Consider the following 15,716-nt stretch of genomic DNA (forward strand, 5'->3'; position numbering starts at 1 on the left):
CCAATAAAGTTCCCACCTACCAACCCACATGAATATCGAAGCTCATATGGACTGGTAGTTTACAGACATTAATCCCTCAAATCTCACACCCTACCTTTAGCTTTAATAATTCACTCCCAACCTTTCCTTTGACAAAAGCGTACTAGCCTCTTATAATGTCAAATAATTAGATATACAAATCCCACCATTTATATATATGTGCCAATTCTTTTTCTGGCCAAATATATGTGCCAAATCACATCACAGTATTTGGATACATCGTACATATATAAGCACATTGATCCTAATAGACATCCATTGCAAACCTAGTTATCCCCCGGTCGAGCTAACTAGGTGAGTAAATACGCGATGCAATACATAGTAACGTATATCGTTTGATGCAAAAATTTCACCCTCGCCACTAAAAAAAAAAAAAAAGTAAAAACAAGTGGAGGAATAATCCAGCTTGTGATGAGCTGCATCGACATATCATTATTAATCCAACAATGTTAAGCATTGAAAAAAAACCCAAAAAAATGATTCAAGGAAGGATACAAAGATCTTGATGATCGCATTACAAAAATATTCAAGCTAGCTTCTACAGTGTGCCAAATCCGAGCTTCTATTCATTGTAACAAAGCAAGACATATCCTTGAGAGACCCCTTTTTGCCACTTGATTTTGGGGGGGAAAAAAAAGACTCACATTAATATTATTATTAATTATTAAAGCATCCGTCTCCGGCGATCAGATCCATTAATTTGTCAGGACTTGAAAGTCCTTCGTGTTATACCACGAATCATGCATTCCCAGTTCATATACTAATATATTGATCGTACACAAAATGTTCTTTACGTACTCTTTTTTAATTAATTGCGCACTTCAATTCCTTGTTATTAGGCTTTTTGGTTTGCTTTCAGAATCAATACTCCCAAAATGGATCGCACAATCCTAACGAGAAGAATCGAAGAAAGGTCTTTGTTTTGTATGACAGGAATCCTTAATGCCAGTGGCAGCATTACTCTGCCACGATCAAATTTAATTAATTATATTTCAATGCGAACAAACAAAAATATTCCGTCGCACAAAGTGGTGTCCACCTTATACATATATATATCTTCATATGTGTGCATCCTTTTCGTAAGCTGGGTTTGGGATTTTAATATTAGGCCACATGGTTTAGACATCTTAATTGTTCAAGACTAATTAAGTGCAGTATTTCGTTTAAACTCATTAGCTCAGCTCGTTCCCAGTTTTGGACATGCAATGCTATCCTGTCCTTGTACTCTTTAACAGCGCCTTCGAGATCACACTACTCTAAAAATAAATAAAAAAGTTCTGGGAATTATAATAAGCATTTATGCCTTTTAGTAATTGATTTCTTAATTATTTGAATGCCTGGAATCAAATCTCCCAACAGTTATTTGAACTTTGAACTTCCATAATAAATTCTTACGGAATTAGTTCCACTTGTCCCTGCCACGCTGTTTAACCCATACCATATATACAAACATTTGGAAGATTCTAACTTTCATATAACGCACAGCCTAGTTTAATTTATATGAATGGCAGGTCCTACGCTCATCTGGATGGAGGACGCATGATGAGTGAGTGGCACAAAATGATGATATTTTGTGAGAAAGGAAATTAGCTTTGATGGGAAAAAATTCTCTATATCCTAAAAACTATATATATATATATATATTCAGTATAATATAGCTAGCTAGCTCGAAAAGAATAGATATTCGATTGCATTCACTATAGCTTCCCCTGTTATTTATTAATGAATCAATGTGGGAGGGAACTGGAAGCAGGCTTAATTTAGAAGTAATGAAATGAAAGGGAAGGGGTAAAATTGAACCTGTAGGATAGGGAGGTCTATGTAGTGCAATATATGTGGTGAAGGAAGGGAGAGGGGCAAAGGGACAAAATAATTGGAACATGACACAATGTAGGGTAAAGAGGGTGTCATCCAGGAGTTAAAGTGTGGTGGTGGATGGTATGAATGGGCCCGTGTAAAAGGTTTGACATTAAGGGACCATAATCACAAAATAGTCTACTGTGCTTGTGTTTTAATCATGATTGATTATTTGGTGCCTTCCCCATGTGTGTACGGCCATCAGTTGTACGCAAAAATATGATATTTGATTTAACTTGCTTTAAGTGATTTTACGCTACATAAAATAAATATAAAAAAAGAATTTTATAAATTGAAAAGTAATTTTTGAAAGTGATAATCCCAAACATCCATTCATAACTACACCCAGGCTGCCTTTCAATATGCTTCAGTTACTTAATTACTATCCATATGATTGGGTGAAGATTCATGTCAAACCTCCGCGATCCAGCTTAGAACAAATATTAGGTAATTAAATGATATATTTTTGTCATGCATACAGGATCTTGATCATATGAAAATGAAGTTTGATAAGAACAGCAAAACCTGTACAGTTGATGTGTAGCAGAAGCGGACAAGTCTAGTTCTTTCGTATTCGTTATCACCAGAAAATTTTGATAAGGTTGGGCGATATGTATCCTCATATATATATTATAATAGAAGAGCTTGTCTCCGCATTTGGATTTTGCAAGTCGCTTTCTGATAGAAACCGAAGTGAGAGGCAAAGATTTAAGCGTAAAAGTTATGAACCATGGGGAAAATTATAAAAGTTGAGTTGGGGAACGTGTTGTTTAGCTTTTCCTGTTCCTTGAAAAGGCCTTCCACGTTCAAGATGGAAGATACCATATTAACTACTCTGACAATGGACTCCTCCCCGGACGTACTATTTTCACCAAAATAGAATTCAATCACTTTGAATTTTATGATCCTAAGGTTGAAAACTAGGTCTTTTTCTCATTAATTAATTTTGGAAAAAGGTCTGGTATTTTTAGTGTTCCAAAACTCGACAAGATAACAACTAACAAGTTGATTTCAGTGTCAAAGGGACTAATAAAAAGGCCAAAAGAGTGGGATCTCCAAAATATAAATGGGGAAGGTGCTGCATTTGGAGGCATATACGTAGGCGGAGAAAACAAATCAATCTAGTCGAAATAGAACTGATCGAAGACACAAGAAGTTGGTTGCAGAATTTGATTGGGAATTAATTAATTGGCGGGGCCAAATGGTTGAAAAGCTGAGAAGGTTGGGTGAGGGGCAAATGGACCGAGTTTTCTAACCTGCTCTCGTAAACACAAGAAAAAGAAGGGGAAACAAACAAATTAAAGAGGTGGAAAAAGAAGATGAAGATGCATGTGATAAGCTGAATTATTGAGACCGAAACCACAGGGACGTAGCAAATTTATAGCATCTGATCTGATGTCAAAATCAGGAAATAAGTGGGGAGAAGTGTTGTTAATAATAATTTTGCAGCACTACTTGGGACCTCACGGCCATTATCTCTGGCCAACAACTGGTAATGTAATAATGTGACCCATCAAAGCAATCCTTCTGCTATCGGTTTTTTTGGGGCTGCACAATATGCTCATGTTCAAGGGTATCCACAAAAAAGAAAAGGCAGATACAGCGATATGTCTGAGACAGACAAGAAGAAGACAAGAAAGAAGCTGTTGTGAGATGAATATTCACATCTGAATGAGAGACACATATATAGATGTAAGGGCGTATGTGGGGGGAGACAATGTTGAGGTTGTGGCGGAGTGTCAGAGGATATGTATGATGGCGTGCATGGTAAAGAAGTCACCGAGTGTGTGTGTATATATGTATGTATATGTATATGTTTCTGTTATATCATTCTCTCTGGCCTTTCAATTTAAAGGGGATATGTCCCACAAATATGGCAGCTTTTTTAATGTTGGTGACTCTCACTCTCTTGTGACCAGACCAGAGGGAAGGAATATGGATGCCTTTCTTATCATGGAACCAGCGCATAAAACCACTGCATTCCCTGCATCACAATCATATTATTTCAGTTTCTGGTCGCATGCGGAGCAGGGTTGCTATCTGCTAAGGTTCATACGGTCATCACACATTGGTCACATCCAATGCTTCAAAGTTCAACAATCTCATTCATTTGATTTCTTCGGCCCAATCTCCTATTTTAAAGGGCCTATGAGGCCCCCTCTTCCTGTCCATTAAAGGTTTAAAACCAAAAGTCTCCAGCCACGATACACACAAGATCACATGTGGGTTCACTGGAGACCTGGCTTTTTCTGTCAGGAACTACGTTGAACCATTTATTTAACTCGAGAAATAACCCGTTCTGTTTGTGACTTTTAAAAACCGTGGTTTTGTATAAATTTTTTGTTTATAATATTATATTAAATGTAGAGGCCAGGTATACTTGTTTGTTAGAGGTCTCCTGCATAATAAACCTGAATTTTTTTTAAGAAAAAGGAAAATTAAAGAGAGGGCCTAAGCCCAAACAGTACACAAAGGTGAGAAAATTACATAGATTGGGACTGAAGAAGTCCCATCTGTTCCTTGAGAAGCAGGACGTGAAGAAACACGAAGGAAACACCATGAAGCTTAAAATCTGATTGGCAGACCCAATGGCAAGAAGCAGGATGAGACGTTCATTGGGCTTGAAGGCCCAATGCCCAGCCTTTAACAATCAAATGGTGCCCCAGCGTGAAGGAAGCCTTTATGGAAACTTGGAAAGGAACTGGATAAAATAGAGGTAAACTTCAGTGGGAACCCATGAGTGGGGCAAAAATGTAAAATACTCTCTTCTTTTCCATTCGCTGTAACAAAAATAACATAATTTCTTTGCTAACTCTTCTCTTATTAAAATCATCGAGCTGCACATCATGCACCTATTTAAATCACTTGTTACAAAGTCTTCTTTTTATTTTAATCATTTTTAATTCTGTTATTACTGTAATACTATGTCCGATCCTCAATATAAAAAATAATTTGACTTTCAATTTGATCCTAAATATGAGAGTTCAATTCACTCTGTCTCTTATATTTATCTATTTTTTTAAAATAATTCGCGTAATAGTTGTACATATTAAATATTTCATTAAATGGTAATTTTAACTAGTACATATAACTAGTGGGTATACTATAAAAAAGATAATACTTATTTATTATAAATAACTAATTTAACGAACTTATTTAATTTACTTAAATTAATCAATTAACTCTTATATTAAAGCTGTATTCCTCTTGAACAACGTGTCACAGTGCCTAGTGTGGTTAGTTTTTGACTTCTTGGATTCGACCGCCACAAAAGTCAATCGACGATATGGATTGTGGGGGCAAGTATTTGACGTATTAACCTTATAAAATTAATTTTGAAAAAGATCTGGTTCGAGTTTTTTTTCCTTCGAAGATAAACTGTTTTGACTGGAACATATCTTTTTATTATAAAATCTGTACGTTTATGGTCTTCAAATTCAAATTCTCCTTGATATTACAACGTTTTTGTAAAAACGAAGTCTACGCTATGGGATTTGGAGTCTTCCGCTTACGCCAAAGAATTGATGAATAGTCGCCGTGCGGAGTTTAGTTTATTGAAACTGCAAAAAATCTCAGCTTGGCCCCAAAAAAGAGGGGGAAACCCTTTATATAGTTTTCATTTTTTGCCTTTTGATACAAAAAATTACTTTATCTATAACTATCAGTGGATCCCATACAATTACAAAAAAATCTGATAAATGGATTGTATTAGGATTTCTTTAATACTCCGCCGGTCCTTAATATAATACCTATTTAACTAATTTGATTAGATTAAAAAAGTTAGATAAGTTAGTTAATTATAAGAAATGTGACACATTTTTCTTAAAACATCATAATCATCTTTCTTAATGCCTCCTCTCCCTCTCCTACTTGATTATGGTTGACGAAGTATCCATATGAACAATTTAGAGAAAAATGATAAATATGATAAATAGGTCTTATATTGAGGACCAAAATCAACTCAACAATTAGGTCCTATATTAAGGACCGGAGGAGTAGATTTTTTGTATATTTTATATCGATGATTAGTGACACTGTTTGGCTTCATTTTTCACTGGCTCATAATTTCTTCTTATCCTGTTCATCTTTGGCCATCTATATTATTGGTGACCTACGCTGCATGGGAACTAATGGAAACATCAAGTCGTTGTGGCGTTGTTGAACAAATCAATTGACAGTGCCAGCTTTCGCTGATTGACTAATCCAAAGTCCAACCCCTTTGAATTCTTCACCCTCCTTGTGTGGACAGAAGTGTGAAATCCCAGAAAGCAATTGGAAAAATCTGCACAAAGAGGTAAAAGACAGTGATTGGAAATTTAATGGGGGCAAATATAGAAGGCAGAACTTTTTTGACACTAGAATACACTTCACAGCAAAACCCTTTCCATAAACTTTTAAGACAATTTGTCCCAATATTTTATTCTGCATTACATAATGCCTATAGCTGGCAAATCCTGTTGGGTCTTATCACTCTGAGGGAAGCAAACAAAATGGGAAAGAGGCCAATGCACATACATATCTCCTACTTTTGCTAAACTAATGAGTAGAATCCAAGGCATCATTATCTTTAAGATAATACATTTCTAAAGTTGTTTTGGACTGATCCTCCGTGAGGATTCTTTTATAAGCTGCATTATATGATGCAGGCTTTAATTATATGTATGTTTCAAATCTCTGTTTCCCCATGTTGGATTTGTTTATTGTTAACTCGTTTTCAGATCAATTTTCATGCCCCCCATTGATCTGCAAGTCCCAATCAAAAGCGCAATAAGAAAACATACAGTGTGTCTCATTGATATTAAATGAAACATGTAAAAATTTTAAAAACGAGAGACTCGAGGATAATAGTTATAAAACATGTTTTCTCTTGTAGGATGCCATAATTGATGGTTCTAGATTGGGCATGCCTCAATTATGGGGATCCCCTATACATACATACGTACATGTGTGTGTGTATCACCATCATTTTATAGGCAAGTTCAGCTTCTTCTGATTTTGTTTAGTTATTGCCTTTCATGTGTCAATGATTTTTATTGTAACAGGAGGATTTGGATCATCCGTATTATTCCCACTCATCTCATCACTCTTATCATTTGAAGGCAATAATTTTATATTCAGATCGTGTCGCATTCCGTCATTTCTCCCCTTGTCGATTCAGCCATGTACCTCTGATTGATTCAAAGTATCTCGCACAAACATTTAAATAGTAAAGGTTTATATGTGGAGTTTCAACTGAGGAAAGAAGAGAAACTCTATTCTATCCACCACGGCCCTCAATCAATGTGATAGCATATGACTTTCTTGTGGGGTGTGTTTTTGTTTGAAAATTTCAAGCAACCATGCTATTATGTTATGCGAGTTAATCCAACTTGTTCTAAGGACGGTCCAGCACAACTTTGTTTTATTCATCAAATAATAATAAGAACTAATAATGAGTGATTCAAACCGTACGCAACACGCAAGTCATAATAACCCTCCGGTTATTATACTAAATCTTAAGTGATGTTGGGGTTGAGACAACAAATATTTAAAGGTATGAAAATATTCGAGACATAACTATAAAAAATTTGTTGTTCGCGTCGAAAGCGCATGGAACTGATTAAAAAATGAGGGCAAATTTTTCTAATAAATGTGGTGGATAAGGGGTAATCAGTAGTCTTCTTCGTTTAATTTTAAACGGCGAAGTTACTCAGAGCAGATTTTATTGCCTATTACCCAGAAAGTATGGCAGGATTTAAGACTAACATTACGGGTACTCATAAAAAGATTAAAAGCGAAGCTGTATTACTAATTAAACGCTTCCAAGTAGAAGCTGTTCCTAATAACACGGGCCAAATCAATCAGTAGTAGTAGTAGTACAAGGCCCTTTTCTGCGTCATGTTTTCATCGAACAGGAAGTTGTTGCAGCTGCTAGAACTTATTAACTGCTTAATTTCTTCTATTCCGTAATCTAATGGCGGATTCTCTTCCCAAAGTCCATTTTGTTTTCCCGTCCAACCATTCACGTAGTCCCCATCACACGCCATCACCTTCTGGGTTTCTTCCATTTCCATCCCAATATTGTGCAGATCATCATAGTTACTATTGGCAGCTATCATCTGTTGGACCATAGTTTCTTGATCTACTCCATATCCAGCAGCTTCAGCTTCTTTCATCACATGACTCAGCTGGCTGCTATTATTATAGCTTCCGTGCGAAGGGCTACAACTAGCTGCGACTAGCTCAATGGGACTCATCAAGCTTTCTTGGGGTTGATAAAAAGAGCCAGCTGCAGAAGCACAAGAGGAATGGCCGTTCAAAAAACTTGCCGACGAGAAGTAAATGGACTGATCAACTCCTGAGAATGAAGAAGCATAAGGGGCGTGGCAGTAAGAGTTGGTGGTGTCTGTGAATGATAATGGTGAAGATGCCGATGATGAGGATGAAGATGGAGTTGAATTCGGGAGAACTGGTAAAAGGGTAGCTTGGTGATGATGATCGGAAGGGTTCATGCACATCAACTTCTTCTTAAGCTTGGTGTTCCAGTAGTTCTTAATATCGTTATCAGTCCTTCCAGGCAACTGAGATGCTATTACTGACCACCTGCACTTTGTCATAATGAAGCAATATATATGTTAATGCTCAAATCATCAGATCTGAATTTTCGTGAAAACAAACTCTTTGGCTGCTTATCTCCGGATACTGCCCTGACTCTTTGTTGAATTGGAGAGCCTACCTGCTTCCGATGCTGGCAAAGAGGCTGCAGATGATCCTGTCTTCATGATCGGAGAACTCGCCGTGTTTGATGTTGGGACGGAGATAGTTGAGCCATCTTAGTCTACAGCTTTTACCACATCTTTTGAGACCTTACCCACGAGAAATCCAATCAGTAACACAAAACAGAGGGGGAAAAAAAGCAAAGATCCTGGAACATCACTATCTTCTCTGCTGTGTCAGAAGCTAGAGTCTCATCATCTCCATACAAATTTGAACAAGAGATGGAAAAAAAAAAAATCTCACCAGCTTTTTGTGGGAGAGCAATCCAGTTGCCTCCAGTTCCATGTTTCTCTATGTACTCCTTTAGCTGTGCATCTTCTTCAGGAGACCATGGTCCCTTCTTTACATTGGCCTTGTCACAGCAAGGAGCTCTACCCATCTGTGAAAGTGGTAGGTTCTTGTAATTGGGTCTGATGGATGATAATTGAAAACCGAGGAAGTTACTCTTTACCAAGGCTGCTTAAGAATTGTGAAAGAGAGATGCGTCCACAAATAGGCTTGTATTTTGCAGGAAGAGAACCAGACCAAGCTGAGTTATCCACATAAGAAGCTTTTCAATCGAGAGAGAGAGGAAGAAATAGCACAAGTCAAAGGCCACACGGCCTCTTACGACTGCAATCGTTTGACGCCCAGAAACTTGAAGAAGTTTCGACTACCATTCATGTATATATAGCTCTTGCACAACGGCAGCCAAGTTTTGGTTCACGATCATATTCATCAAATATCAAAATTTTAATTTTTTATATTTTTGTTTTTTAAATACTTTTATTTAAAAGATAGACAATTCAAAATAAACGTAATCTTTTTAAACGCAAGTTCTTTAAAAAATATTTTTTTATTTAAAAACCATTAATTGAAAGTTAAAAATCTAGACCATTAAAATAATATTTAAATGGTATAAATTTTATCATAGCAATGAGTATGATAATATTTATCACTGTAATTGGCACGGAAAACTGGTTTTCCATATAATATAATGGCAGTTGTTACTGCCTCCAGTGACCCTTTAAAGAATTCGAATTTTACTCCATAATTAAAGTTATCATTGAAATTTGGAGGAATGGTCCATTCATTAAGTACGTATTTTCAAGCCATGGGCCTACGCTTGTCAAATTGGAGGTCCAATTATGTGCTGCCTCTCCCCTGTCGGCGTTCTCCATATGGCGCCTCTAAATAGCTCGATGTTATTTAATTAAGGATTTGTTTGGATTCATTATCATGTAAATTGAAATAAAATTTCTCTCACATATCATATTTTGTAAATCATAATTAAAAATTTATTTATATAAATTATTTTAAACAGGCCTAAAATATTATTGAAAAGCCTATATACTAGTAAAATCTACTGGCTTTTGACTAAAATATTCTCGTTTGTTAAGTCTAGCTCAAATAACAAAGGCAGGGTGGGATATAGAGAAATTATTATTTATTTTGCTTTTATTTTCTGTCATCCTCCAGATGACTCTCTCTGATTAATTAGATTAATTAAAAATAATTTCAAATTCATTAAAATTATAAAGTACAAAATATGACTAGACAGTAGACGGGCTGAAGACTTCAGCGTGTATGCCGAGGATGGAGTGTATTAGTTTACTTTGCCAGGGATGAATGAGTCTTCTCAAAAAAAAAAAAAAAAGAATCAGCAGTGAGTCACCGAGTCTTGCTATACTCTTTTACTGTGTCTTGAATTAGGAATTTAGGATTCCCTTTGTTCATGAGAAAATTAGGTGCTAGGAAAAAACATCTAAGATATTTTTCAGTCGCTCCATCACATCGCGATGATAAGTTATTTTCTAATAGTTCGAAATTTTCCTTATTATTATTATTTCATTTTTTTTCTAGTCTTTTAATCTCCAAGATAATTATTTTACGCAAAAAAGTTATTTTTCACATGTTTTCTATCAAAGACATTAAAAAGATTTAATTGTGACATTTGTTATTTCAAAATTCGACATTAAAGAAATGTACAAGGCAGCAAAAATGGTCATATCTTTTGTTTTGTTTTGGTTTTTTCCCCCGAGACTAAGCAAGAATGGTTATATCCCAATCATAATTCATACATTTGTAGGAGTAGTCAGAGAAAAAGAATATTCTCTGCATTTCAGCCGGGTGCCAGGCTTATTATACAGATTCATCCAATTACTGCCAAGCAGATTTCGTGAACACTGTTTTGCACAACAATTTAATTAAATCGGTAATGTTGGATTTTTTAATTTGGAATTTAGAGTTATTGATATGTTAAATTTATGATGTTAATTAGCTTCTTTATTAAATTTTTTTACTTAATTTATATATGCTCACAACATTTTATTAATGCTCCGACCATTTTCAAATACTTTGGGATTTTTATTTTATTTTAAAATAATTGTCACATTAAAAAATATTGATATAATATTTTCTTGAATTACCCTACAATTTACTTAATTATAGTCCAACTCACTGGCTTCGATAATTAATAAGAGTGTTTCAAAAAAACAATACTCTTATAAATAACTAATTTAACTAATTTTTTTAATATATATAAATTAATTACTTGGCTCTTATATTAAGGATCAGGAATAGTATTCATATATAATCATTTGATTAGGTTGTATACATCTTTTTAAATTATTTATTTTGAAAAAGGGAACACCTCCATAAATTATACGAGAAATTTACAGTACTATAAATTGCAGATTTTCCAATTTTCTACCTGTCCCGCAAAATACGCTTTCATGTTTACGTAATTGTTACTCCCTCATTATTTATCGTTAGAAGTTGGATGAACAAATTAAAATTAAGGAATATAATTAATACACCGGATTTCCTTTTTTTTATTATATCCTTAATTTATTGTATGCACTGTCTTCGTAATTATTTGCCTCACCTTTTAGTAAAGATAAATATGATGATTGAAAAAATAATAATTAATATTATATTACTACCTAAGAGCTAGTTAACTAATTTGAGTAGATTAAGAAAATTAATTAAGTTAGTTATTTGTAATAATTAGATGTTGTCTTTCCTAAAATACCCTTATTAATCAAATGTATTAGTTAAGACTACTATGTGCAACTAATACAATAATTACTTTGAGAGAAATGGATAAATATGAGAGATAAAGTAAATTAGAGCCTTATATTTAAGACAAAATTAAAAGTTAAACTAGTTCTTATATTAAGTATTGTAGATAGCATTTTTTGTGAAAATACTTTTTTAACTTTTTGAAATGAAATATAAAAAATATTATTTTCAGTTCTAATTATAAGACCTTATTTTTATATTATAAATAATTGAGAGGAGGAAGTATTTTAACAAAGAAGTGACAGATAAAAGGAAAAGGGGGAAGCACACGTATGCATGTATTGATTGCTGTCCAGGCTCCGAATATAAACTGGCTTCTTTTTTTTCCCGGTAAACAAATACAAATTGGTTTTTCAAACCAAATAACTTTGAATCCAACAAAAAAAAGCCCAGAGAGAATTAAAGGGGAAAACGAAATATACGCAAGCAATATTAAATCATGAAGCAGAGAATATTTCTGAGACGAAAGAAAGGATGATAGAATACAAAGGCATGCGAAAATTTTTAATTATTTTTTATGTTACTTTTATTCTAAAAAATATTTTATAAATTTATAACTGTAAAGAGAGTCTCCGAGTCTTTCTTTTCTTCTTGTCTCGGCTGTTTTTGTTTTTTTTTTGTTTTTCCCCTCTCCGGGTTTGGAGAATTGGAACAGAACTTTCTAATTTGCGATGCGGAGCTTGCAAACGTACAATTCCACTATTTTTAATTAGCAGCTGAGAGAATATGCGGTGACGAGGCCACATGGATTCCCGCACATTATTTATTTGTTTATAATTCGTATTATTGTCTTTTTTGTTAGGAGAAATAGATCATTCTGTTGTGAAATTATGATCAAAATATTGTTAACTAAAATTTAAACCACTGTGTCAAACATCTCTTTTTTTTTAAAAAAAAAGTACATTTTATTCGCTCTCTCTTCCTAAAAGCATTTTATATATGTCAAGACAAAATTTTTTTCATATATTTATTTTGTATATTGTAAAATAATTTTTAAAATTATGGTTTAGTTTTTATTCAAATATTCTTGATACTAAAAACCACCGGTTAAGCTTGGAAGTGGGAAGATATAACCTGAACAAAGAAAGCTGGCAAAAAAAAGTTAATAAATTTAACATGAAATATTTCCCGAAGTGAGGTTCCATCGTGAAACAAAGTCCGAGTGTTTCTCGCTATAGTCTTAGGTCAGATTCTTCATTTAATAATGCCGTGCGAGGGTCCATAATATTCTTGAAATATTCTTTTTCCTCACTGTTGTGGCGGGAACGGCTGGCTAGTGGGGCCCAGAGGTTAACAATATATATAATCTTGATTATTATTTATATATCGATGTTGATGCCTCCGCAAAATTATTGTGCTTAGCCACCATCCATCCTCTTGATAATTGTATTGTTTTATGAGCACTTTGCTCAATTAGCAGTGAGCACTTCAATTTGTTTACATATTCTCTTTTCCTGTATAGTTGAAAGTAAATTTAAAATAAATTTATAATAAAATAATGAATGTTTGATTAAAATCCTAAAGTGGTAATTACTTCCACTAAGATATTATTTATCAAATGTATAAACTTATGACTTTCATGAGCATCCAGATGGTAGGCTAATGAGATTGAATGCAATTAATAAGATGCTTGCAAAACAATCATGGGGAATATTATACTATACCCGGCCTTTGATATAAATTTGAGTAGGTTAAGAAAATTAGTTAAGTTAGTTATTTGTAATAAATATGTGTTGTTTTTTCTAAAATATCCTTACTAATTAAATGTATTAGTTACAACTATCATTACTACAAGAATTACCCTAAAAATAGTAAATAAATATGAGAGATAAAATGAATTGGGGTTTTATATTTAAAACCAAAATAAAATAAAATTGGCTCTTATATTAAAGACTTAAGACAATACATTACTAGTTGGATTGCCTCTGACCCTTATTATCATGGTCGGAGCATAATAGGGGCTTATATATATAGTAGACAGATATAGATATAGAATAAAGAGTTAGGTATGTTAGGCAACCAAAATAAATATAGATAACCAAATACAATCACATATCATAATGGATACACTTTCTTGACATGAAAACGACGGGACACATATTTACGATTAACTCATTTTTGTTTTAAGAGCGCTTATTATATGATAATAGTAAATGTAGCAGTTATTAATAAAATTGATCTTTATAGTATTGTGTAATTTTTAATAAGGTTTTTGCGTAAAATCCATATATAAGAATTTGGGTTTAAAACCTAGCTGTCATGTCCGTGTAAGCGTTTTATTTGTAGAGCATTTGCATGTTTTGTCTTTGTAAGCACTCCTTGAATTACAAAGCTTGTTCAGATCTTCCCAGGCTTTCAATAATTAGCTCATCTAAATTTTTCGGTGAGGTTGCCCAAAGAAAAAAAAAAAACTGAAGACAAGTAATAATGTTGTTCAAATTAAATTTGATTATTATTATTTTATCTATTTCACTTGAATTTTTAGAGCCTTTTTCTTATATATATGTAATTCAAAGCTTTCATCATAGGATATATATACATATATGTGTGCGCGCGCGCATGCATATGTATAAATTGGATGGAGACAATCACTTGTAATTTATTGCGCTGCCGCGAGGGATGCATGCAGGAGCATATACTGCTCAAAGAAAATTAGATTTCCCAATTGAATTGACCGTTAGCAAAACCCGCCAGCAATTGGCCGACAGGTAGTGTGCCTTGGCAGAAAATTAGGATGAAGACAAACTTATATAAACACTAAAATGGTTATTTAAATACTTGTTATCCTCACTATTCATTTCGTTTATTAATTCAAAAAACTTAATTGACAATTCTTATGGTTTTATTTAATTTTCAAGCAGGTTTTCATTTTTTTTCCTCCTTATAATCTCTTTATTATTATTATTAGTATTATTTATTATTAATACCAGCTGTTTCTAATTGAACGACATCAAATTCATGTCAATTTTTAATTTGAGTTGTATTTCACTTTTTATCTATATTAATTTATAATTAACATTCACGGATTCATTATCTTTTATTTTCTAGTTCAGTTTTATTCTAATTAAAATTTCATTATTTATTATTTTTAGTTTAAAGGTGAATTATTTTATTTTTAAATTCTCTATTTCACTTGAATATTTTAATAAAATATAATAAAAAATAATTTCATTATCTTTTCTTCCACAATATTGATTATCTGCTTGAATTAATAAAATATTAAAACTCATAACTATGAGAAACAATACACATTCTGTTTTATCAACAAGTTATAAGTTAAGATGATAAGTAGTCTTTTTCTTGTAAAGAAGAGAGCAAAGTTCAAATTTTGAGAAATGCATTTGTTGAAAGGGCTCTAATTTTAACATTCTCAGTCCCATAGAGATTAAAGTCCCAAGTTCAAAGTGACTTGAAAAAACTCTGAAATTACAGGCACAAAAAATATATATTTAGTTTTAATCTAAATAAAAAATGAAATTTATGACTTGTAAACCAATATGATCCTAGTTAATATATACTATGAATGCTCGCTCAGTCTATTTGGGGGGGGAGCAATTGATGCAAGCAGCCCATGGAATAATTAAATGCCAAGTCAAAGAAAAGAGACGAGACACTTAAATTGGTGTGAGATGTGTTGTCCGTATATGAGCAAATACATGGCGAAGCGACTGGTGGGTTTATACATATAGTTGTATTTTTGTGGTACGTACCATTGCGCATTTAATTTCGCAGACGCAATATGATTCACGTGTCACAACTGCCCCAGCCCACTCCCTCTTCCTCCTATTCGGGAAAATTTTATGAGCCACAGGAATCGAACAAATTTAGGTTATTATCATGAATAAAATTTTTAATGAGAGACTTTTTCTCCAATTCTCCATTATTCTTTGCATTATTTTTTTTTTTAAATTCTCCTAAACTAAACTTTTTCCCAATCTTACCTCCTACATATTTGCTAATTTTCAATTTTTCTGCTGAACACAAAACATGTAATTACTTTT

At 33.4% G+C, this 15,716-nt stretch overlaps 1 protein-coding gene across 2 annotated transcripts; it reads right to left on the bottom strand.

Annotated features, from left to right (window-relative positions):
* Positions 1 to 7,561: 7,561 nt before the first annotated feature.
* Positions 7,562 to 9,285, bottom strand: LOC114732878 (transcription factor RAX2-like). Of its 2 annotated transcripts, XM_028920258.1 has the most exons (4): positions 9,104 to 9,285; positions 8,896 to 9,031; positions 8,612 to 8,741; positions 7,562 to 8,478 (listed from the first exon to the last, which is right to left on the bottom strand). In XM_028920258.1, the coding sequence occupies exons 2-4, from the start codon at positions 9,029 to 9,031 to the stop codon at positions 7,737 to 7,739; spliced, it is 1,008 nt and encodes a 335-aa protein (XP_028776091.1). In that variant the 5' UTR covers positions 9,104 to 9,285; the 3' UTR covers positions 7,562 to 7,736. The 2 variants fall into 2 exon arrangements, with proteins under 2 accessions (XP_028776091.1, XP_028776090.1); XM_028920257.1 differs by having other exon boundaries at positions 8,896 to 9,285.
* Between the last annotated feature and the right edge of the window lie 6,431 nt (positions 9,286 to 15,716).

Source organism: Neltuma alba, unplaced genomic scaffold (genome assembly GCF_004799145.2).
Source record: "Neltuma alba isolate B1F8T4 unplaced genomic scaffold, ASM479914v2 tig00012939_pilon, whole genome shotgun sequence".
Classification (NCBI taxonomy): domain Eukaryota; kingdom Viridiplantae; phylum Streptophyta; class Magnoliopsida; order Fabales; family Fabaceae; genus Neltuma; species Neltuma alba.